Source organism: Pavona decussata, unplaced genomic scaffold, assembly GCF_977016875.1.
Source record: "Pavona decussata unplaced genomic scaffold, jaPavDecu1.1 SCAFFOLD_155, whole genome shotgun sequence".
Taxonomy (NCBI): domain Eukaryota; kingdom Metazoa; phylum Cnidaria; class Anthozoa; order Scleractinia; family Agariciidae; genus Pavona; species Pavona decussata.
In genome coordinates, this window is record NW_028145567.1 from 1,308,229 (window position 1) to 1,333,897 (window position 25,669).

A 25,669-nucleotide genomic window follows, 5' to 3' on the forward strand; every position below is an offset into this window, starting at 1 on the left:
TTTAATGATTTTAATCTTTATTACGATATCGTGAAAATAAGTACTTTACAGACAATTTTCATCAGCTGGGTTTTAATTTCTTTGTCCTGCAACAATTCATTTGACAGTGATCTGTCCAATGTGACGTCGGTTGGAGAAGTTGTTATTGCGCGTGCCCATGTAACAGTACTCCCCAGGCTCCTTGATGCGGAAACACGGCGGGTTGCAAGAGGCTGGGGCGTTATTCAGCTGATCCTGCAGGTCGCTACCCTTGTAACATCCTTTGTTAAGGTGAAGATTCAGCTTATAGGCGTCGAATTCGTCCACGTGATCAACCACTTCAAGAGGCAAACTGGAACAAGCTTCTGGTTTAAGAGAACTGCATCCTTCCTTTACCCAGCACACGTTTGTTCTGTCTGAACCTGTAAATAAATACCCTTTGAGAAATTAGTGACAAGAATCAAAAGTTTTCTAGCTTTATTGGCCAATAAATAAATAAATAAATTAATTAATTAATAAACAACAAACTATAAATATGAAAGAAAGAAATTTGGAAAGAAAGACCAAAACGGTTAGCACGAACGGGATATGATACCCACGCGAGGCGTAACCCCAACCTAAGAAAAATCAAGTAAAAATTACAAATGAAAACAAAATCAATTGAATATATCATGGTCTTACTCGGACATAAGAATTTCCGAGTTCCAATGAAAGTTTAACCCAAGACGTTCCAGATTTACTGGTTAGAATACTTCATTACTGAGCGATGGCTTTGGGAAACCCGATAAAAAATTAATTAAATAAGGCAAGTTGGCCAAAAGCATAGGATTTTCACACGGACTGATCCATTCCATATTCCGTTTTCTAAACCATAATTTTAAAGTATAATTATGTTAGTCATATTTTTAGACATTTCAGTTGTAATGCGATGACATTATCTTGATTATTGGTAGCTAACCTGTGACCTTAAGTAATTTTTTTCTTTAGTTAGCTTTTAAAAAAATGAATTGGGATCGAAATAATAAGCCTTCCTCTATGAGCAAAAGAGAGCCGTGACTAAAACAGAAAGATTGCCAGAGGAGAGAGTATTGCCATCTTCTTCTCCAAGTTCTCCAAGCTTTTCAAAATCCTTAACGAGTAGTCGTAGAGTTGTAATTATTTATAAGGTTCAAGGGTTGCATGTTGAACACTTCATGACCCACGTTCAGTTTCTCGCACCTCACAGGACCCGTGGCGACACACTAATATGTACTTACGTGCTCTTCCCTCACCGTCATTGTTGGGGTTCTCGTTAGATCCTGTAAAATGGAAAGAAAAAAAACAGTCTTAAGTGACTCTTTATTTCTTTCAGTCAAGCAGAAAGAAATAGATGTCTGATGAAATAAAAAGACCGTATTCCCAAGATCAACTTAATGAGGTAAATAGACTATATTTCTCCACCATACACTCCTCATACAGGCTTTCTCTTGGTACCGTCTATTGTTGCATACATAACAGAACTGTGGTAGTCTCTCATTTATTTAATCTCTCTTATAGCTCGTAAACTCACCGGACCACGCGAAACACAACACATCGTTGGTAGAAACTGTTAATCGTTCTGGGAAAAAGCGATATTCCATGGCGGGATAAGCCTGCACGATATTTCCTCTCTTTCCCATTCCCCCGATGTAAACAACCTTGTCGTTTTTCATACTCTCAGGTCTCGGTTTTAAATAAAACACGTGGGTCCTGTCCTGGAAGGTACGGGCAAGGTGAGCAGTGTTCAAAGCGAGCTGAAGTTTAGTTATCCCATCCGAGGCAAGTATTGTAGGGTGACTCTTCACTCTGAGAACAAACATGGTTTAGTTTATTGAATTGACCTCAGTACGCTGAGAAGAGATTTTTAATTATAGTTTGGAACTAGCGTGCAGAGAAGTTGGAAACGGATGGTTGATGGTCATGTGACTCCATTCGTGAAACACAGCCGACTTCTTTTGCAAATTTGACCAAGCAATAAAATTCACAATTTTGTTTCGCATAGGCGTTAAATCATTGCTTGGCGTTTTGACTAAAGTGCACTTGACTTTGTCTGAGGAAAGGAACCTAGAAGCTCTCCTTTTTTTTTAATAGTTGGAAGTTTTGAATTCGGTAACTACATTCGAGATTTGTTAGTGGCATTTGTAAAGTTTCGCTTCTGGATTCATAGTAAATTCTATTGGCTACTAATTTTCGCTGCTCGTGAGGCAAGCTAAGCAATTAAAACGAACTTGAAATGTATTCAGAAGAACATCATTGTGTGTCTGACTAGTTTTCTAAATGCAGAAACTTTAATCTAATTGGATCACGAAAGTTACGAAGTCACAATAACAGAATGGAAGGATAAAAAAATACCCACACTGTAGAAAACTGTTCAAAGCGTGTTACCTTATTAACAGTTTTTCACTTGAATTTCTGGCAACATATACACCTTAATGAACAATTAACAATTATCCTGCGAAATCGCGCGGCCGAGTACCCCCTGACACTTAGACGACGAGGCCATGTTGTTTTTAAAAAACACATTGACAACAAACTACAGTTTCCTTTCAGAAAAGCTTAAGACTCTCTATTTTGCCATTTTTCTCCCCAACACGCGAAATAACATATACTGCAGGATATGTGTTGACCACGGACAACAAATATCCAGTGCGCCATGACCATATTTGGGCAGTGTTGAATGATGATAAGCAATAGTAGAGTTTGACATAATTTTAAATAGTTATTGGTTGTTAATATGCAATGATTTATTCCAAAGAGTTTCTTAATGCGATTACAGATGGAGAATAGTTAGATTAGCCAGGGACACCCACAGTTAAAATAAAAAAAAAAGTTTAAAGGTTGTTTCCTGCATTTCTGAATCATTTTATAGCCTTTAAAAGGCAAATTTGTGTAAACAAAGATAGTTTGATCAGTTCGGATTCTTAAGCCAAAAATTTAAATCGTCGAAACTTTTAGGGAACTCGATTTAATTATTCCCCGAATTTACGAGCTGTTGTTGGCTTTCCGAAATTGCTAGCTGGTCGTTTTTCGTGCTTTTAATATGATGACGTATTTGCAGTTTTCCCTTGAAAATAAAAGGGATTGGTTTTTTCGCGTTGCTGAAGTTTCAGGCGACCTTTCGGTGAGGAAAACGCTAGATTTTCTTCACAATTTAATCCGAATTTCCTAGGCGAGTGATGTCTTTCCGAACGAATATTCATCAAAACAAACCCGTGATTGGGTGACCCTGATTAGTTTTTTCAAACCAACGCAAAGTTTATGAATTCTTCATCTGCGTGACGAAATGAAGATGCAGATTCAGTTTTAAGATCGATCCTTCTTGTCGTCACACCTATTACATAACATTTCCCCCACTTGTGTTATCAGATACAAACAAAAGGTACTTACTCTTTGTTATTTGAGGCGTCGAAATTCCTTGGTACATCGTCCGTCGTAACATTGTACCTGTCAATAGAGATTTATTAAAGAGATATAAGGAACTCAATTATAATTGATCTACCAATTAAGTCCAGCAACATCTTCTTATCACTTAATGGGGAATTTCCACTACATCAAATTCTCATTTTTGGTCGTTGTTATTGTTGTTGTTGTTTTTTTTCGATTTTTATCGTTTCCAAATCAATAAAGATAATGTGGATTTTTTTTTTCAAATTCTCCAAATTCACGAACACTTCTTGTCCCGAAAGTATCACCCTTGCAAACTCGCCATTTTAAATGCCCCAAATCCGTATCGAAAATTTCCTGTTATAATTTACTTTTCAATAGACTTCTTTAAATTGACGTTTTCGTAGGGATAATAAATCTTTCTTGTTTCTCCTGCGTCATATGACGCAGTTACAGTTACAAAGTTTGCTCCAGGCTTAACTGTTTTGCAAGAAAAGGAAGTTGTGAGGGAAGCTTGTTTGTCCGACCCAGTTTTTTGTTACCTTATCCTCAACACACAGCGCTGAATGGTTTGGGAAGGAAAGTAAGGAACCTTCCATTTGTACGAGGAGAACTTTCCCTCCATGTTGATTCCGTTGTGGTTGACACCAGTGGAAGGCGCGTAAATCACCGCTGGTTTGTCCACTTTTACGAGGTCTTGCTCATCATTCTCCGTTCCTTGTGTTATTTTGTGAGGTTCATAAGCCACTCCTTTAAAAGTCTGGATGCTATCACATGCCACGTTGTTGTCGGAGGACTTCGCTTTGTAGTTTATGTGTACCTTTTTCCACGTCCCTTCTCCTGCTACGCAGGTATCGTTAGAGATGTAGCTGGCCACACACGATCCATGCGATGTTTTGGTACCTGGTATCTTTGGGCAGGGCTTTTGTTTAGCGAGTCCATTCTTCATGATGCATAACCCTTTAATTAAAAGGAGACCTAGTAATTAACTGATATATTTGAAACATAAAGGAGAACAGCTGATGGTGTCAAAAGATCGGGAAGAAAGGATGAAGCCGTTTGCTCGTTCATGACATTCAAGTGTGCTCGGACGCGATCTGTAAAATCCTAAATCACGACAATTCAAACCCTTTCTCAGACCAGAAATTTCATTAGCTAGCAAAAGAAACCCAGACTAAACGTGTAACTCTTCTTTCTGCCTTTTACGGCTTTACTAGTTGTACAGTTTGGGCCCGAAAAATGTCAAAACGTTAAAGCACATTTCTGCCCAACACAACGATACCATCAACGGAGCGATAAATAGCTAAGCTCGATAGAACGAAATTTTTTCTGATCGACCCAGTTAAAGAGCGCATTCTTTTGGAGCTATGCCGGTTATTCGTATTCCGATTTAGGAATAACAGAATATACGGAACAAAACTTCCCAACGAAATAGATATTCTGAAAACAGAATACCTGAATACATCTTGGGTACGCAAATTTGTCGATAATTAAAAAAGACGTGGAGGAATATCCCGCAAACGTCGCACCCCCTGTAAATAAATGTAATTACTGCATGTTTGCACTTGTGGGTTATTTTCGCCATATTCTGGTAACATGAGAAAAAAAATGAATATGAAAACGAAGACTTATTTGTGCTTCTATCATCACAGGACTTTGAAAACTCGGAAGACGCCGCCATAAAGCAACCTCAAATTCAAGGATTTTTGAGGGCCTCGCACGAGTTCAGCTTTCCCCGAAACTTCCCTCTGCTGTCCCACCCCTCTTCCCCAAAAATGCATATTATGCGCATTCTGCCGTGTCCTGTTCATTCCGTTCTATCTGCTGCCGGAAGTATAATGAATTGAATGCTATACAGTCCTACCCCTGCTATTAGGTCACAAAAGAACAAGAATACCGAATATTCCTATTTTCCTTTCCCGGGATAGTCACAAAAGAAGCTCCAAAAGTTAACTCCTCGACAACCAATCTCTTCCCATGCCTTCGGGTACAAACTATATCGGCATGTACTCTGTGCGGGATATTCTTATTTCGGTTTTATTAGGAATAACAATAATCGAATTTAATGTAATAGAATAACATCGGATACTATATCCGGCTATGTACTGTGGTTAATAGGACTCAAGTTGTTCTCGTGCTCTCTTTATCCCGTCTCCTTTAACCATATTCAACTCTGTTTCACGACACTGGCGATGGCTTACATTTTTCGTGAAAATCCTCCCTGTCGATGTAACTCTTAATCACCTGCGCCGTTTTGTTGTTACTGCACAAGATACCAATGTCCCTCCACGGGGTGGGGCCCCAGTAAGGGTAGTAATCACGCTCCTCAGGGACTTCCAAGCCAAACATGATGCCTTTGGGATTTTGTCTCGTGTACTTTGCTGTGTCGCCTGTCAGGTTTTGGTCAGCAGTGAACAAACCTGGAAAAAAATTATTATTGATCAAGTGTACACTGATCAACACGATTATACTGATCAAAGGAATGTTTGTCGTCTTGGGATTGAGAAGCGAAGGGCTAACGAACGTGATAATGAAGGATTGAAAAAAAACTCGATCAGTATTTCGTTACCGGGGTCCTTTGTCTTTCTAACGGAAAATTCCCTTCATTATCGTTCATTAATCAACTACAAAAGCTTAATATCCTTTCTTGTGAACTAGTAATTTACAAAATCAAATTGTTTTGCTTTCCATACCATTGCTGAAATTAATATTAACTTAAGTTACCAAACGTAACTTAAGGTGGCCAAACACAGTTTGCGCCCGCTTTACAGATTCTGTTAGCGATGCTATTACGCGCGCGCTAGGGTTGTGGTAAGCAAATACTATCGATCCCTCAATTTTATACCAAATGGATCACAAAGGTAAGTTTTGCTCTTAAAATAACACAGTTTCTCGTTTGTAAATCCTTCTTTATTTATTGCCGAACAAAGAAAGTGAGTTCACAATGAGCTAAGCCTTTTTGTAAGCTTTTCATCTTTGCAATCTCGTTCCCAGAGCCCTCGTTACCCTTGTCCAGCGGAGCGGGTCTCGTTTCCCGCTCCGCTGGACAAGGGTAACGAGGGCTCTGGGAACGAGATTGGGTAAACCTAATTAAAAGCCACGCATGTGCATTTGAGCCAAAAATTGTGACTGGTTGTTTTAATGGAAATAAACTGATTTTAAAGGAACCGCTCGTTAGAATTTCGTGAAATTTGACAAAACAGTAGTTTTCTTAACGCGTAACTCGCCTACAAACCAAAAACAAAATCTAACAGAGGGTATCTTCAAAAAACATTCAAGTGCAAAACCAACATTAACAGGAGATCTCTCTGTTAAAATTACATGAAAGCAGCGTCACTATGTCAGTATTTTGTGAGTTTTTCTGGATACAAAAAATGGAAAGAATCTAACGAGTTAAGGAAAACCATTATTTGTGGACGGTTAATAGCTTGCTGCGTTACCATAACAACGGCACCTTGCTCAACGAGAAGTATCCAATTTTATTCCTTCTTAGTTAATCTTGCACCATGCTAATTTCGGGTACTCAGAAAAACGTAGTTTTCAAATAATGTCTACTAACACCTGTATACTGGAAAACTGTGTTCGGCCACCTTAAGTTAGGTGATGACTAAGCACTTAATATATATGTCACTAAACAACAATTTTAAAAACGATAAACGTTTTTCTTATGTTAGTAACAGCTTCTGTAGCATTTGTGCCCGCAAAAAGGAAACGTAGAAGTACCTTTTTGGCCTTCTTCCGACGATTAAACCGATGGAATTTATTTTGGTGATTCTATTGTTTATACGAAACTCATCGAGTATCGATGTTCGGAACTGCGTCCACGATTACGCTTCCACTGATCTGAGACGTACACTCATTGGCTCTTGACAAGTTCGCTTGAATAACTCGGCATTTCTTAAGCCAACAAATTTTCATAATTAAATAATGATTCTATAAGGTTCTTGGTATGCATAGAACACATAAAAAGACATGATTTAAATGGAGGTAGGAACATCGTACATCCTTTCTATCTTTTGCTGTTAATCTTTAGTCTTCTATTTACTTTACCACAAAACAAAGTAAAAAACAAAGACAACATGTTGATATAAAAGGAAGAAAGTCAGGTGGGGAAACCTAAAAGGAAAATATTAACTTATATTGTTTAACTTATAATGTTAGACTCCATAAAGTTAAAATAAATTACTTACAACTGATAGTGTCAGAATCGGACGTACAACGAAAAACTCTGAAGACATTGGTAAAAAATAAAAAAGAACTGTTAACGTAAGATGATTCATACATAATCAAGGCAGTAAATTACTTAAGATTAATAGCAAATAAAAATATCTTACAAAAGTTAAGTATATACGCTTTTCCTGCTCTGTGTTATCTTACCTTCGTTCCTCTCTCTACGCACGAAAGCGTGGTAATATTCGTTGGGTTCATGCAGTCCACGCGCAAGATTTTCGCGTATGGTCTTTTCCTTCATTATATCCTTAGTAAAAACTTGGCTCTTAATGATTTCTCCGTTGCGTATGGTGTGCAGCGCAAAGTCTTTATTGATATCATTGTCCACGCCCTTGGGGTACGGCTGGCACATGTATTGCAAGATAACTTGTGTTTCTACTCTGTCATCCGTCTTCGAGCCGGTCCCGTGTTGGTTTGTCCACATGATTTCTAGTTCAGTTGCAGCGTTCTCGTCACAACCACTCATGTAGAATTCCTTTGAATCAAGAAACATGGTAAAAAGTTTACTCTTTACTTCGTAAAACGTTCTGTCATAATGTGGTTCTAGATATGAGGTTGTGAATGAAATCTATAAAGACGGTGTATCCAAATAAAGGGATTTTCTCGCGCAGTTATTTAACTGTCCGGAAAAAGTGTTATTAGAATCCAAAATGGAAATTGGTGTAAACCAGAGATAATTAATCAACAATAATCCTGAAAATGTACGATATTGAAGCTTTGAATCTCTAATAAAAGCGCGGTTTTGGATTCCGACTATACCCCTTGCCAAGGTTTGCTTTTCACGCATATCAATAAACCGCGCAAAAATACCGTTGTTTTAATAGACCGGCCTTTGGGACCTTGAGGAAGCATGCGCATTAGCTAAAGGAGGCACCGTCCTTTAGTGTGACCAGCACTTAAATGGGATTCCTGTTTTTCTTTTTCGTGTGGTACTGTTCATTATGCTGCACATAGTCTAGGTGGCCTTATCATTTTCAACATAAGTAAGAAGGACAGCTAAGATGTCCTTTTATAATGTAAGGGATAGCTTAAGAAAGGAATTGACGATTTGCTTTTTACTTACGGCAGAGAGATTGGAGTATTTTGACAAAACTGTTGGCATAAATGGTTTTGGCTAATAATGCTCATATAGTCTCTTCAACGTTTTGAATGTTAGTTTACAGCGCATGTATGGCCCGGTTATTCGAAAGCCGATTAACATAAATACGACTTGATAAAAAGTTAACCGAAGTTTTCATCTTGCTCGTTAAAATGTTTTTGAAGGTTCATTTTAAATTGATCGATGGTAAAGAAAAATATTACGAAAAACTGATGAACTAAATGTATGTATAATCCAAGATTAGCTTAACTGGGGTTTGGACTACTACAGAAACACTGGGACAACAAATAAACGTATACTTTGCCATTACATACAAGCTTTTCGAGTGAGAGGTGGTACGATTGACACTGTTAAAACGAACCTCAAGGATTCGACTTTGTTTTCCTTCTTTTTTTTTTCAGTCAAATCATTGCATTTGTGATCACCTGTACAGGGAGACAAACCATGCAATCCATCGTCCCAATTCGTATCCTTCATATTGAATTGGAATAATAGCCTGCACACAAGGCTGTTTTTACATCCAAATGCTTTTTAATACATTCCTCTACAAGAGCCTTCATTGTAAGCCGGTTAGATCCAGTGTAATACCGAAAATTCGAATATGATCTATTAGGGAAAACGAATGCTGTACCGCTAGCACTGATGACACAAATGATGGATCGGAGAATTAACTCTGCAGCGGTATAAAGTGCTTAAGTGAACCCATCAAATTCCTTACTGGGGCTACCGCTCAGTAGGAAATTCATAGGTTCACTTCTGCACTTTAACATACCCTGCAGGGTTAATTTCCTGGTCAATCTGAATCAGTTATGTCATGGCGCAGTTTATAATAAAATATAGAAACTACTCTGTATAAAGAGTTGAGTGATTGACAAATTCTTTCAATCATTTTTAGCGACCACTAGAAAAGAACAGCTAATTAAAAATTTAATTTTTGCGATTTCCCCACTTTCCCCTAGTTGGAAAACTGCTAGCCAAAGAGCTTGAGTACTCTTAGTGTGAGATTGCCAAAGAATGATTCATTCTTCTTTCAGCCCCTCACTTAAGGGGGAGAGTCTGGTTACCGTTATGAGCCCAGTTTTGTAACAGATTGTAAGGTTGAAATTTCTCACCAGAGGCTGTTGCCTTTTTACAGGAAAACTATCGCCTGGGTCGTTGCTGCCATTGTCTCCAGCGTTGTAGCCGCCTTTAGGGTCATTCTGTGGAATTTAACAATAATCATAGAAAGATAAAATTCTGGGCCGCTTTCCATTTTGCCAAACTTTTCGGTTGGAACTTTCGGAAATTTTCTGCATCGATTGGAGACTTTGGGTGCTTACCATTTACGCAAACCACCCGGATGGAAATTTTCGAATTGATTTAGATTGTCTGAACAGAAGATGGATAACATGAAAAATGTATGAACATCAGCTGTAAATCCCAAAAGGAGTGATAAAAATGTATCTCTTTGACAAGAAGCCCATAATTTCAGAAGTACCCCAAATGGAATGATGCGTACCGTTATGATTTTCCAACTGGAATTTTCGGGTTTTACATGTAAATGGTAAGCACATTTTTTTTTCCAGTCGTTCCAAACTTACAATCTCAATGGTAATTCGTGCAAAACACAGTACGTGATGGCACAAGAGAACATAGAAGTAGAAATGGAAATTAAGTGAAAATGGAACGGTAACTTCCGTTCCAACCGGGTGGTACTGGAAAAGTGCAGTACGTCCAAAGGTCATCCATTTGTTCAGGAAAATTTCCGTTTGATCCGCGCGTACCATTCGCGTTTCAACCGGTTAAACCCGAAAGTTTGGTTGAATAGAAAGCTCCTCTGGTTTTCAATCACTTTTCAACTGAAAAAATAGACCGCCCCACTCCCTACTCTTCCTTTCCAGCGGGCTGGGGGATAAGGAGTAATAATACTAGCCAGAGTACTACGCTGATACTTTACCGTCAAGATAATTATCATCATCGTCATCATCATCATCATCATCATCATTATCATCATCATCATCAATTCACCAATATTACCTTCATCGTCATCGTTACCGTCACTAATAACTCAATCAATTACAGCAAGTGACACACTTGGACACCAACCCACGGCCTGGCCAGTACCTTAAGCATGCCCACAGCCACTAATAACTAGCTACTAACGTCATCATCCTCATCCCAAGCCTGTCATCCTCAACCTCATCATCATCTCAATTCTTAACATAATCGTCACCATCCCAGGAGTATCTCCTGTCTTCTGCTGTCTGAATACTTACTAACCTGCGAGTCAAATAGTCGACGTGGATTCCGGACTATGTCCTTATTACCGTTGAGACGATTGTTGGATCCTGGAGGAAAATGGAGGTATATGTTCGCCATGCAGTATTGAAGCAACGTGATCGCCACAAAGGCCAAGGCAAACACTGGTCTCATGTTGCTTTGGAAAATTAAAATAGCATGTTAGAATTTCTTTGAGAAAAAAACGAGAACTCGGTGGGGGAAGGGAGCTACCATTAAAATCGACATCGAAGCTCTCGTTGAGCTTCATGCCCCTTTTTACGTTGCAAGGCAGTATAATTTGATTAGTTAAGTTTTCAAAACGTCCCTTCTTACTTTTGGTGTGAGCTTATATCTTAAAAAGGTAAGGAATTTACAAGTATGGAAAGCTCTGGTCTAGCAGTTGGTATGATAGGGGGTGGTTGGGGATCGTAATATTATATCCCCACACCGGGTAAAGTTCTGGCGACGTGAGCTGCCTGTAACAATAGTGGGACCTTTACCTTCGCCTAAAGAACTAACTTAGAATGGGAATATATTTGGTGTTTAATTTTAATTACACTAAAATCATGATCTTATCATCGTAAAAAAAACTAATAGGGGCTTCTCTCTCTCAACAACTTGGTTTATTCGCCATTAAAGTTTCTTGAAAATTAAACCGCAAAACAACTGAAAGTTATCGCACGGTGCTAATCTGGGAAGATGGGAGTTTTAAAATAAATGAAAACTCTCTTGATGAAAACTGGTAAAATGCTTCAAAGAAGGTAGCTGTAGACATAAACGGGGAGCTGGTAGGATAAAGGTAAGCCAGAAAAGAAGTATGCATTAATAAGTTAATATGGATCAAGGTATGCCTGTGATTATGTTTTAGGGTTTAAACTGACTATTTGGGGGCATTTGGATTTTCAATAGATTTTTCTTCGATTCGCTTTTATTTCTTTTTCAGATATCACCGAGCTGGAGAAAGGTTACGAGAACGACTGAGATGAAAACAGAAAACTGGAGTTACGCCACACTGGCATATCTTGGCATCGCTGCAAAAACATTACTGGCGAACGATGATATGATCTGGGTTTTCAAGAATGGATTTCCGATATATTCTAAGCAGGTAAGAAGGCCAAATTTTTCTTCACATCGTGTATAAGAGGGGAAATAGTCTCAATGTTAAGAACATTTACAGGCAAGATATTGGCCTTGAAAATTGAAAGGCGTGCCCATTATATTTCAGAAGCCAGTTCAGATTTAAAACCAATTTCTGAAGGGTGAAAAACGTTTCTGAGCCAGCGTTATTGGCAGCCAGTCGAAATATCTGTAACAGAAATAGGTGCAATTATTTCCCAATAACTCTTGGTCTTTAAATGCCAACTGATATTTGATCTCTATTCTTCAGTTAACAGCAGCTAAAGACAGAAAGTAACCTAGGAGCTGGACAACGTGAACTGTAAACAAAATTGCCAGATATTTTGTGCCATGTAGGAAGATTTTGCGTTTTGAGGATTGATGAAATGAAACCTTTAGTTAGTTCCGCATTAAGGCATGTCCCAAATTTAACGTCTTCTATCTTAAAGGGGTTTTTGTTTTATGTTGATCAAAACTACGCAAATATGGACTAAGAACCTCATTTCTAACATGAAATTACTCTAAGAGCACTGGGAGGAAAATATGAAAGGATTTCTGGAAGAATAAAACACAACCGGCTCTTAGCCATTTTTCTCAAACATTCAGAAGAAACTTGAAACATTTGGCCACTTTTTTTAAGTTGCAAACCATTTCCATCCTAGCCATCCGCAGCCAAAGATGATCAATACTAGTTTCATTGAGTAGCCAGGGTTATTAGAAATAAAACTAGACGATTATTTTAATGTTTCTGTCGATATAGATATGTTTTTTGGCGATTCAAGGCGACACAAATATAGATGACGCCGTCCCTTTAAGGACGTTCTCGCTAGTATTACCTTGGTTGTTTTGGCGAAACCTTACAACGCGAGCAATTTGTGCGCAAATGTTCACGACACTCATCCTTGCCGATCCCATTTAGATCGGGTGTGTTTGAATATCCTCATCAGATGGATCGGAAAATGTTTCACATTGGTTTCAAAGGGAAAAAAAACGCCCCCAGATTTCAGAAACTACTTGATGATAACTTTTACCTTATAGCCAAAGTTGAATTTGTAGAGTTCTTGTCGATCTCTAACAGAGCTATCCACCGAAAACTTTCGAGGCCGGTTTCAGGCGATTTGAAACGAGAAACGCTTGCTGAAACAACAGGAAACTTTTGCGTATTGCTTCCTAAACTCGCGCAGAGTAAGCAACATCTCAACGGCAGACGCAGCCGGCTTTTATAATGGTCAAATTGTTAAACGATCAATATCGCACTTAAAAAAAAATAAAACTTCCGAATTAATTAGAATTGTATTACAAGATAACAATGTTTCCACTTTTTTGAAGGTCATTTTCAAGTTTCAAGAAGGCGGATATAAAAGACAGCAATATTACAAACGATAAAAAGTGATAAATTTTCACAAGTTTCAAAGGACTTGCTAAGTTAGTAAATGTACCATTTGTTACAAAATGTTTCTGAAAGAAACTGCTAATTAGAAGTCATTTATGAATCATTAAGAGATAGTGTTAGATGATAAAATTGTCAATGATGAAAAATATTTACAGCGCAATTATTTGGGGTTAAAATAGTTAAAGGAATTTTATTTGGTGTTTGGACTTATTACAAATTATATTTGGGTTTTGAGAATATCACAGAAAAAGACCAGTTGACTCGTTATGCATCTCTCTAGAAATAATACCTTGTAGTTCGACTTAGTTATTCTTAATGTGTGATTAACGTATAAATTCTCCTGTCATGAATTCGGTATGAGCAGCTGTACGTTTCTGCGTTTATGTTCCGCGGTTGTATTATCTTACGAACTCACAAAATGACCATCGTGTACCCAGATTCTGCATACTAAGCTGTCAACCGACCTTCCACTGATTTGAACTTGATTTTTTAAGGGTTACTTTCCGGTGCAACTCTAAATCTTTCATTCAGGGGTTACACAGAATTACAAAATACTTTTGAAACAGTCAACATCCTGTTATTAGAAACCGTTGGCTGGAATTAAACAAATTAAAATCTAAATATATGAGAACTGTTTCAACCTCACAACTGACTGAGTAGGTTTTTAACTGGAAGAATTGGCAAAACGCGGGGAAAAAAGAAACAGGCTGAGACAAAAATGTGCTTTGGAGATTATGTGAAGGTTAAATATGATGTAAGCACTGAAAAAGGACAACGATGTTTCCAGCTGTTCAATGAAGATCATTTTCAAGTTCAAGAAGACGGGTGTAAAAGATAACAATGTTACGAACGATGCAAAGTGATAAAATTGGCAAATAATCAGCTTGAAGATGATAGAAAGTGACAACGATTCTCAAAACATGATTACAAACACGGACCTACTTAAGCAAGTGAACGTAATGATAGAAAATCATAATAAAATTAAAAAGGGAATTATACATCATTATACAAAAGACTATGCGCTCGGTGATCGAAGCAGATCGTTTGTTGGTTTTGGCTTTAAATTATCTGTTTCATGAAGACACTTACTAGACTAACGTAGAAGAAAAAACCATAAAATATTCAAAGATGCAGCTTATTATGGTCTACAAATCTACTTGAGCAATCTGTGAATTTATTACTGAAAAAAACCCTAAGAAAATCTAAAGCGCAGCCCAACAACCGATATGAGGCGACAATGAAGTGCTTGGCCGATAGCTAGTAATACCATTCAACGGGCGGAAAAGAAATCTCTCATTGTAAATCAGCAGTGTGTTGTCTGCCTTTGTTAGTAAGATAGGTGTGATGCGATTATGTTGGCTCTACCGGCATGTCGGCATCTACATTAGCGCGTTGAAGAACACAAGGGATCGACAATTGTAAATCTACCGATGAAGGGACATGAGAGAGCCTCAGTACACATGATAAACTAAATTTTAAGATCTTACGAAAATGTTAGGAAACTGCTAAACTTGTCAATGACCGCTTAATTTATACGGTGCTTTTCATGATCAGCTCTAAGTTATTTGTTTTGAGAAGAGCTATTTTGATGATATTTACCTAGTTTTTAATACATTGTTTTTATCAGTTTACTAAGTTGAGTTAGGTCATTTGGAAACTTGTGAGAACTTTTCCACTTTTTATTATTATTAATACAAGTTACGCTTATCAGTTGCATATCATACCACTTTTTATCTTAACTTTTTAACAATTCCATCCTTTGAATACTTGCTCTCTTTTCATCGCTTATTTTCATTAGAACCTTTTTCCAAAGAAAATGCTTATTAGAAATTTATCAGTCATTGTGAGATAATTAACATTTTATTTGCAGTTCATGTCGATATGTTATTATTTACTCTTTAATCTATTAATCTTTTAAGGCAATTTTTTTCGCCTGGGTTGGCAACTAATTTGGTGGAACTTGTCCAGTAAAAAAGGTTTAAATGGTTTAAAAATTAGTAATTACTTCAATTAGTTAAGCACTTAACTGCGATGGTCTTTGATCCATAATAATAATATACAAAATACATAACGTTATCAGTAAAATACCCGCGTTTTAGAACTGACAGCTCTTGATTAAAAGTCTGCTGGTCGAAACTTGGAAAATTAGGAGCCATTATATCGATCGAAGATCGAAATTATCGAGAGAAGACAACGACGTGCAACTAAATATATACTCTCACTACCCTACAGGACTGGTATCTCAAATAAAAACAGACTAACACTCACAGGCCTTATCCCTCTGTGCTATTGGCGTGAATACTTGGATCTAGTCTACACTTATAAATCTATTGTTAATAGTTCTGACACCAATTTTAAGATATTTCAACCTATTAGAGTTACCAGGCGTTCTGCTCCAACTAAGAGTATATTACTAGATATACCTAAAGCTAAGACTGTCACGTTCCAGAACAGTTTTTACTCAAGAGCCTCAAGAGCATTTAACACACTTCCAGACTTCTTGAGGGACAATACAAAATCTATAGATGTATTTAAAACTAATTTGAGGGCATACTACCTAGATTTGACTTTAAATGTGTACGACCCCGCAGTACCTAAAACGTTCAAAAGTGTCTGCATAAAACGGTCATCAAAGCAGATCATTACCTGTATTATTAGTTAAAATGTGTTGTTAATTAGTTGTCAATACTTAATTATTATGCTGTAATTTCATTTATGCAAGGAGTCTCGTTATTGGAACTTATCGTTCTGTGAGTTCTCTCCTGTCAGAGGTTTCTTCATGTTGTTTTTTCTCCTCTGGCGAAGCTTATAAATAATAAAAATAAAATAGTACTGTACGTGTTGGTACAACAGATGTGGTACAATGAGTGTTTCTGTTCAATAACCACTTGCAGATTAAAACTGTTAACACTAGTTACTTTCACTACATGATAGAAAATAAAGGTAATTAAGTGTAAAATTCAACCACAAGTGGCCCAAGCTCAAGCTGTGAGCGATTATCATCTTGCCTATTAGCGGTTACGGCGCAAATATAAGAGTTTGTACAAATACTGGAAAGTTCTTAATAATAATGACACACCTTGCTTCCAAAGTGCCTATTGTTGTTTTTTTTTTTTGTTTTTTTTTTGTTTTTTGTTTTTTTTGCCATTTTGTGCTGATTTGAGGCCATTTTAGCGAGTTATCACTTCCTAGGTTTCCCACTCCTAAGAGAAAGACTTCTCTTTTTCTTAGGAGTGGGAGATCTAGGAAGTGATAACTCGCTAAAATGGCCTCAAATCAGGACAAAATGGCAAAAACACAATAGGCAATACACCTTAGAAGCAAGGTCTGTCAATATTATTAAGAACTTTCCAGTATTTGTACCTCCTAAATCCGATCGAAAATATTCCCATACAAACTCTTATATTTGCGCCGTGATCGCTATTAGTATTACGCGGATGATCATCGCTCACAGCTTGAGCTTGGGCCGCCTGTGATTCAACTGGTACAAACACGGCGGATTACACCAAAAATTATATTGAAAAAAAACCGGATGAACAAGCTATTTCCAGGCAGGTTCTTAACGAAATACGTGTTGATCGGGCGTAAGCAATCCATTGTTATTTCTGAAAACCAATTTGGCCATATTTAGTCTGTGGCATGTTTCCGAAGAAACAGTTCAATACAGAACTTTTACTTCACACCGAATGGGTACCAGAAGAAAACAACTTTTGATCAGCATAACTAAAATTAAGTCTACGAAAACTACTGCGTTGAGAGATGTAACGCGGTTCGACCGTATCACTCAAAAAACATAGTTTGCTGCCACAGCGAGGGAGCCTGAAGTGACCGAGCAAGGCAGTTCTCTAATCAGCACAAATTTATACTTATGGGCCTTTCGTTTACCTTGTGCAAAATGCAAAGCGTTATGGTTTCGGTAAGATCAAAGGGGCAAGGCATTCGGATAAAGCTTAAGAGTCATTGTCTGAGAAAACCAGGCAGAGGTGAAAGATGGGGGTCGGCCGATTTCCTTCAAACTTTCACCATTTAATGTCTGTCCGAAATGATAATGAATGATGCTATTTAGCAATTCTCCTGCTGTTGCGTTTCGTAGTTTGACCACCCCCCCTGGTTTTGACTCTCACTGACCCTGATGTCACGCAAAATATATGCAGAATTTGAAGGTCAATAAAATATATTTCGCGTCATTTCTGGGGACTCATATTGATTGCTTGTATTGTTTACCGTCTAAAAACCGTTGTTAACGGAAAATATCCCGACTTAAGATAAAACTTAATTTTTTATAGAATTTTGAAATTTCCTTACGATCGCGAAAATGTTTTGGGCCAAATGTGAGGCAATTTCGAAACGGTTTTTCTCAGAGGTGCGGCGTTTCTTTCCGAAAATTTCAAAATATTTTTTAAGCCAAACATCTGTTCTCCCAAAATCAGCAAACTCTAACTTGAGCCATTAAAATGCGTTTGCATGAGCCACGCTCGAAGTCAAAGATTACTCGGTATTTTTGCTAAAAAAGTTCCACAGCGGGTTTTTCTTTATTTCATCTTCTTCTTCTTTTTTTTTGTTTTTGGATAAGCTCGATGCAACTATCCTAACTCTCCGAGGTAGAACTTCCCAGGAAGATTTAGTTGAGTGACGCTTTGGGCCGGATAACATCAAATCGTTGTTAGCTCACAAGTTGATTTGATAAAGCGTGACATGTCACGGTAATTCGCAATTTTGTCAAACGTCATCATAAACAGAACACATTTCTCGCTTATTTGCATTTAAACTTGGTAACAGCAAGCTTTTCCTTCATACTAGATTAAGTCTTGGAGTCAGTCTGTTGTCGATAATTGTTAACCAAAATAAAAACAGCAACAAATACCTGTGAAACTTGCCACGGCAAGAGAAGCTTGATGACCGAACCTCCGGTATGTTCGTTACATAACAGACAATTGAAAGAACAACTAATCTTTCTTCTGTAATGCGTTGGGTTCCGCCATGGATCTGAAGTGCTCTTTCTGGTCTGTTTATTCGCCTTGTGGCGCTGAAGGTGTCGGTTTGAGGATTTGTCTCTTGCTATCCTGTACACGAGATATTGAATCGCATCTCGTCAGTTTTGGTTTGGGAAGAAAGCGTGGCGCGACGGGTTCAAAGATCTCCGAAGCCGATTTGATTCTCAACAGAGCAGCTAAATTTGATGTCCATGAAGATGAGAAGAGAGGAATGACTGCTTGCCCCAGACATCGCAAGAACCTTACAACAGACTGGACCAGCCGAAAACGGACTATGTGTTGCCATCCAAGTCATATCTAAAGGGACGATGTCACAAGGCATTTTTGAGCTGCATAACGCTGTTGTTCCAGTTGTTCCCATCGGTTCAGGTTCGTTTTATGTTAACTGACTGACTGCATACTAGAGTCATTTAAAAAATATAAACAATATAGCATTTACGGCCTTGGGAACCGAACGCGAAGTTTAGCACATTTGTTCCGTGGAGTCGTAATGCCGCCTCAAATCAGTCGTATCACAGGGCAACCAATGTTAACCTTCCATGCTAGCTGTTGTATTTTGATATAGTTTAAAAACAGCTTTTAGTTGGAATTTGGAATAAAGGCGGGAAACATCCTACCTCATTAAAGTGTTTCTCAAATATATATTCAATATTTCATATCCATCAGAAGAAAGCTCATGCCAATCCTACTGTCATTTTTTTTACAAGGAATGTATTTTTGGTATAAAACAAAACTAGTTTCTTCTGATGAATATGAAATATTGAATATATATTTGAGAAACACTTTAATGAGGTAGAATGTTTTCCGCCTTTATTCCAAATTCCAACTAAAAGCTGTTTTTAAACTATATCCAAAAATAATAGCTAGCATGGGAGGTTTCCCTGTGATACGACTAATTTGAGGCGGCATTACGACTCCGCGGAACAAATGTAAACAAAACAAATGTGCCAAACTTCGCGTTCGGTTCCCATGGCCGTAAGTACTATGTTGTTTATATTTTTTAAATGAGTCTTGTATGCAGTCTGTCAGTTAACATAAAACGAACCTGAACCGATGGGAACAACAGCGTTATGCAGCTCAAAAATGCCTTGTGGCATCTTGGCATTTACTCGTCGGGTTGGTTTGTGTATTACCCCGGCTTTCGTTGTCCCTTTAATATGACTTGGGTGGCAACACATAGTCCGTTTTTGGCTGGTCCAATCTGTTGTAAGGTTCCTGCGATGTCTGGGGCAAACAGCCATTCCTCTCTTCTCGTCTCCAGGGACATCAAATTTGGGTGTCTAGAAAACTCAGACCTAGAAAACTCAGACCTCAGACCTCAGACCTAGAAAACTCAGACCCCCCAATTCTGGAAAACTCAGACCTAGAAAACTCAGACCCCCTTCCAACTGCATGTGGAAATCTCAGAAGAAAAAAAGGTTGGAACTTGGAGTACATTTTCATTGCTGTGAAATATTATACGCTATATTTGTACAGTGTCTGCCTTTTATTATTTTACAACTAATTGCAAGATAACGGGAAACTGATAACAACAATGTTTCCTGTTTCGTCTCATGACACGAATTTGCTCTTTATGAGAATGAATCGACTGATTGGCATTTGTAAATTTCTAAAATAATAAAATATTTTATATTTAAAAGAATCACGGCTCGTGTCAAATTGTCTACAGTGACAATCGCCTCACTTGACAAGAAAACTCAGACCCCCTAATTCTGGAAAACTCAGACCTAGAAAACTCAGACCCCCCAATTCTGGAAAACTCAGACCCCCTTCAAAACTCAGAAAAATAAATAAACGTGAAGAGAGAATAAAGCAAAAACAGAAACATGAAACCACCAAAACCGCGTCAAAATGTCATGTGCTGTTCATGTCGCGTGACCGTCACACAACGCCGCTCAAGCCACAGCCGACATGACAGTGTAAAATGATTTTTTAACACAATATGTCGATTACAAACACTTAACATCGATTTTTTTGTTAGCACCAAACTGACACAATTTTAGTCCTTGAGATATTTAGGGGTATCATGATTTGGATTTTGCTCTGTTCTCTCTTCGAATAAAAAGCCAATTTCGTGTCAGAGACGACAGGAACGGAGTGTTGTTATCTTTCCCGTTATCTTGCAATAATAAAAGGCAGACACTGTATAGCGTATAAAAAAATGAATTCCATTTTCCAACCACGTTTATTTCTTTTTCCGAGTTTTGTTGTTTGAAGGGGGTCTGAGTTTTCCAGAATTGGGGGGTCTGAGTTTTCTTGTCAAGTTAGGCGATTGTCACTGTAGACAATTTGACACGAGCCGTGATTTTTTAAGTATAAAATATTTTATTATTTTAGAAATTTACAAATGCCAATCAGTCGATTTATTCTCATAAAGAGCAAATTCGTGTCATGAGACGAAACGTACAGGAAACATTGTTGTTATCTTTCCCGTTATCTTGCAATTAGTTGTAAAATAATAAAAGGCAGACACTGTACAAATATAGCGTATAATATTTCACCGTAATGAAAATGTACTCCAAGTTCCAACCCCGGGGGGGGTACTCCCTTATAAGAGGCTAATGGGGATGTGCCGCTGGATGGGGTCGCATTTTCACGTCTGGATTGACTAGAATGGGGTTGCATTTTCAGTAGAGTTACTAGAATGGGGTCGCACATTTTCGGATTTTTGGGGTAAGAAAAAAAAAATAAATAGAAAGTGACTTAGTTGGGATCGCGAAAATTACATTTTCCCAAAAAGTGACTAAGATGGGGTCTATAACTGGCCACAAAAAAAGACTATAATGGGGCAGGGGCTCTGAGAGGCCAGCGGCACATACTCAGCAAAACTGAACCCAAGTACCCCCCCCGGGGTTCCAACCTTTTTTTCTTCTGAGATTTCCACATGCAGTTTGAAGGGGGTCTGAGTTCTCTAGGTCTGAGTTTTCCAGAATTGGGGGGGTCTGAGTTTTCTAGGTCTGAGGTCTGAGGTCTGAGTTTTCTAGGTCTGAGTTTTCTAGACACCCCATCAAATTTACCTGCTCTGTTGAGAATCAAATCGGCTTCGGAGATCTTTGAACCCATTGCGCCACGCTTGCTTCCCAAACCAGGACTGACGAAATGCGATTCAATATCTCGTGTACAGGATAGCAAGACGAATCCACAGACCAGAAAGAGCACCTCAGATCCATGGCGGAACCCAACGCATTACAGAAGAAAGATTAGTTGTTCTTTCAATTGTCTGTTATGTAACGCGGAACATACCGGAGGTTCGGTCATCAAGCTTCTCTTGCCGTGGCAAGTTTCACAGGTATTTGTCGCTATTTTTATTTTAGTTAACAATTATCGACAACAGACTGACTCCAAGACTTCATCTAGTATCAGGGAAAAGCTTGCTGTTACCAAGTGTAAAATGGAAATGTTAAAAGAAGCGGGAAATGTGTTCTGTTTATGATGACGTTTGACAAAATTGCCATTTACCGTGACATGTCACGCTTTATCAAATCAAGTGTGAGCTAACACCAATTTGATGTTATTCCTGCCCAAAGCGACACTCAACTAAATCTTCCAGGGAAGTTCTACCTCGGAGAGTTAAGATAGTTTCATCGAGCTTATCCAAAAACCCAAAATAAAAAAAAAAAAAAGAAGAAGAAGAAGATGAAATAAAGAAAAACCCGCTGTGGAACTTTATTAGCAAAAATACCGAGTAATCTTTGACTTCGAGCGTGGCTCATGCAAACGCATTTTAATGGCTCAAGTTAGAGTTTGCTGATTTTGGGAGAACAGATGTTTGGCTTAAAATATATCTTGAAATTTTCGGAAAGAAACGCCGCACCTCTGAGAAAAACCGTTTCGAAATTGCCTCACATTTGGCCCAAGACATTTTCGCGATCGCAAGGAAATTTCAAAATTCTATAAAAAATTGAGTTTTATCTTAAGTCGGGATATTTTCCGTTAACAACGTTTTTTAGACGGTAAACAATACAAGCAATCGATATGAGTCCCCAGAAATGACGCGAAATTTATTTTATTGACCTTCAAATTCTGCATATATTTTGCGTGACATCAGGGTCAGTGAGAGTCAAAACCAGGGGGGGTGGTCAAACTACGAAACGCAACAGCAGGAGAATTGCTAAATAGCAGCATTCATTATCATTTCGGACAGACATTAAATGGTGAAAGTTTGAAGGAAATCGGCCGACCCCCATCTTTCACCTCTGCCTGGTTTTCTCAGACAATGACTCTTAAGAGAGCGAGGTAAATACTTCCCTGTTTTTAAATGCCCCTATAGCTAATTTTGCGGAATGTTTTTACTTCCAGTCGTTTATATTTTCTAAACTGTTTCTCTTTTAACTTCAGGACGCAAATATTGTCTAAATAAGAATCAGAAATGAAGGAAAATTCTTGAAAGTTGTCTGTTGTTGATTTCCCCGTTTGATTACTTCCAAGCTCTGTTCATTTTTGAGTACAAAACTTAGGCACTCAGGCTACACTATAATTTGAAGACTATCTTATCCCAATTGCAAATTAGAATGCATACAAGGCCCGTATTTAAAGAAAAATGGTCTAACACCGAACGGTTCAGCTTACAGAAGTCTCGCAGCCAAAATCAACGCTGGCTACCGCGCCGAAATCGCTGTAATCTTCCAAAACTTCTCTGATTCGTTATTTTTTTTTTTTTGAGAGTTTCCTTGTTTCACATAAGCACAATGGTCGCTTCATCCTTCCCCTCCGATTCTCAACGCGACAGTTCTCAACTTGAACAGTTGGGGGAAGAAAGCCAGTGAAAAAATTTCAGGCTTGAACGGGATTCGAACCCATGACTTTAAAGTTGCGTAGTAACTGCGAGGATCTTTCTTCTATTTGATTTTTCAACCGCAGTTCAAAACATATGTTTCATATATTTAAATTTATTTATTCATCCTTCACGGGTATATTACGAACTCACAATATGATCAGCTCCCAGTTGGCTTGATAGTTCGGTTGGTAGAGCACTGCACCGGCATCGCAGAGGTCATGGATTCGAATCCCGTTCAAGCCTGAATTTTTTTCTAGTAACTGCGAGGATCTTTCTTCTATTTGATCAAAATAGTTCAAAATATATGTTTCATATATTTACATTTATTTAGAAAGATTTCAATAAGGTGGGAAGGGGCTATGCCAGTATTTGGGAGATTTCTTTCTTTCTTTCTTTCTTTTTTTTGCGTGATCCCTTAATGACCCTAAATGACCGCATGTATGATATGAAACTGCATCCATGTGCAGGCTGTGATCGAAATATAAGAAATATGATAAATATCATAACATCGTCTACACCAAGGATAAACTTATGAAAGCTAAAATGTCTACCAGCAACACGTGCTACCTATGCAATCTTGACACACATACTTTACAGCATATGCTGGTTGACTGTCCCTTTGTCCAACATTGTTGGAGATCCTTTCGCGCATGGTGGATTATAATGACAAATGTAAATCTCAATTTATCAAACAAGTCAATCCTGTATGGTTATTTTCACTCTTGCAAATTTACATTAAAGGTTTAACAAATCTCGCTCTACTCGTTGCAAAATATATCATATATAAGTGCTTCTTAAACGAGAAATCCTTAAATTTCGAGCTCTAGAAAATACAACTGCATGAGAAAGCCCTCACGGAACAATTTATAGCCACCAAAAGCAACACTATCACTGTCTTTAACAACAAATGGCAACCCTTCATCTCAAAAAAATTATTTCTGGCACAGTCTGACACGGTCGCACTTCTATTACACCATCCCGTATTACTATTATTGTTGTTTCTACCTATTTACAATTCATTTCCTGTCTAGACTCAAATAAGTGTATTTTTCTTTCCTTTTTTTTTTCTTCCATGTAGCATGGACAGGATGTAAGTTATTTTAGTATTGTAAGTATAGTAAGTATTGTTAACGATGTAGATATAGTTATTGTGGTTAGTATTGTGAGTATTGTAAGAAATGTTAGTAGTGTTCAGTATTGTAAATGTGCTGTCATGTAAGGCAACTAAAAATTGTTATCATTAAAAAAAAAAAAAAGAAAAAAAAAAAGAAATATGCGTTATTGACCAAGCGTGAGGTCAAGATGGCTGGATATTGGCCAAGTACTTTTTTTGTGTTTTTCGTCTCGGTCCATAAAAACGCAAAAAAAGAACGAGGCCAATACCCAGCCATCTTGATCGAACAAGCTTGGTCAATAAAGGATTTATTATATGGCTTTACCTTCAAGTTAAAACTACAACAACAAAACAAAACAGGACATGAAACTGCTCTGCTCGGCCAGAAATTCTTCATAGCCGGCTGGTGCAAGATTTACTATGATTTAGTGCATTTCTGGATTAGCATGTAATCGTGGAAAACAAGGAATCCTAAATTATCTAAGGGCTCTAACTTTGTAATGGCTTAAAGGGAGTATACAATTATTGAGAACGAAAAATTTAGATTTTCGCACGAGCGGGAAGATTTGAATATAGAATCCGGCAATCGCGCGGTGGCGTAAATAATACACATTTTAAAACAGTTTTCGGCTTCCAATCATTAATTCTTGAATGAAACAATAGATTTTGAGATTATATGCAAACATAAGCCGAAAAAAAGAGCGGGTAAATCAGAAAACTGGGCGAAACTTTGATAAGATTTTGTTGTTTACAACAAGCAAGACGCGGCTATATTCTTCCGCGAACTTGAGAAAAATGCTTTTCTAAACACTTAACGCTACTTCCACTACGCTATGATTTAAATACAGTCATTGCAAACATAGAGAACTTATCAATTTGGCACTCGACCTGAGGCAATAAGTTTTACAAAATCAACTCTATCTAAAAATACTACACGCTGAGCAACTCAACTCATTTTCATTGTAGCTGATACAAAATTTTCACTACACCAAGACGATTCTATTCTCTTTGCTTTCCTTTAGGTAAATGTTGAGAGTTTACCGAACCTTTTAGTGAGCGATTTCCCCCAAAACAACGAGAAAATCGAAGAAAAGATTGCATTCAGTGTTGTTGGGATTAAACTTTCGATGCCAAGCGAACGGGCAACGGGTAATCCCGAGAGGGCAAGATAGCATCTTGCCCGCTCGGGTTGCTCGCTCGGGTAGCCAATTACAGCGCAGGATTTGACTCATCATTGCCCGCTCGCGGAGCCAGCCATATAATAACGGCCCTTTCTGCCCCCCCCCCCCCCCCCCTTCTTTCCATG

General features: G+C 38.0%; 1 protein-coding gene across 1 annotated transcript; it reads right to left on the reverse strand.

Moving 5' to 3' along the window:
- Positions 1 to 25,533, reverse strand: LOC146465773 (protein DD3-3-like). The gene is made up of 11 exons (XM_085127916.1): positions 22,280 to 25,533; positions 18,343 to 19,454; positions 10,970 to 11,126; positions 9,823 to 9,909; positions 7,759 to 8,086; positions 5,583 to 5,801; positions 3,924 to 4,341; positions 3,385 to 3,441; positions 1,529 to 1,803; positions 1,236 to 1,277; positions 1 to 401 (listed from the first exon to the last, which is right to left on the reverse strand). Exons 3-11 carry the CDS (start codon positions 11,120 to 11,122, stop codon positions 97 to 99), a joined length of 1,884 nt encoding a protein of 627 aa, XP_084984042.1. The 5' UTR covers positions 11,123 to 11,126; positions 18,343 to 19,454; positions 22,280 to 25,533; the 3' UTR covers positions 1 to 96.
- Between the last annotated feature and the right edge of the window lie 136 nt (positions 25,534 to 25,669).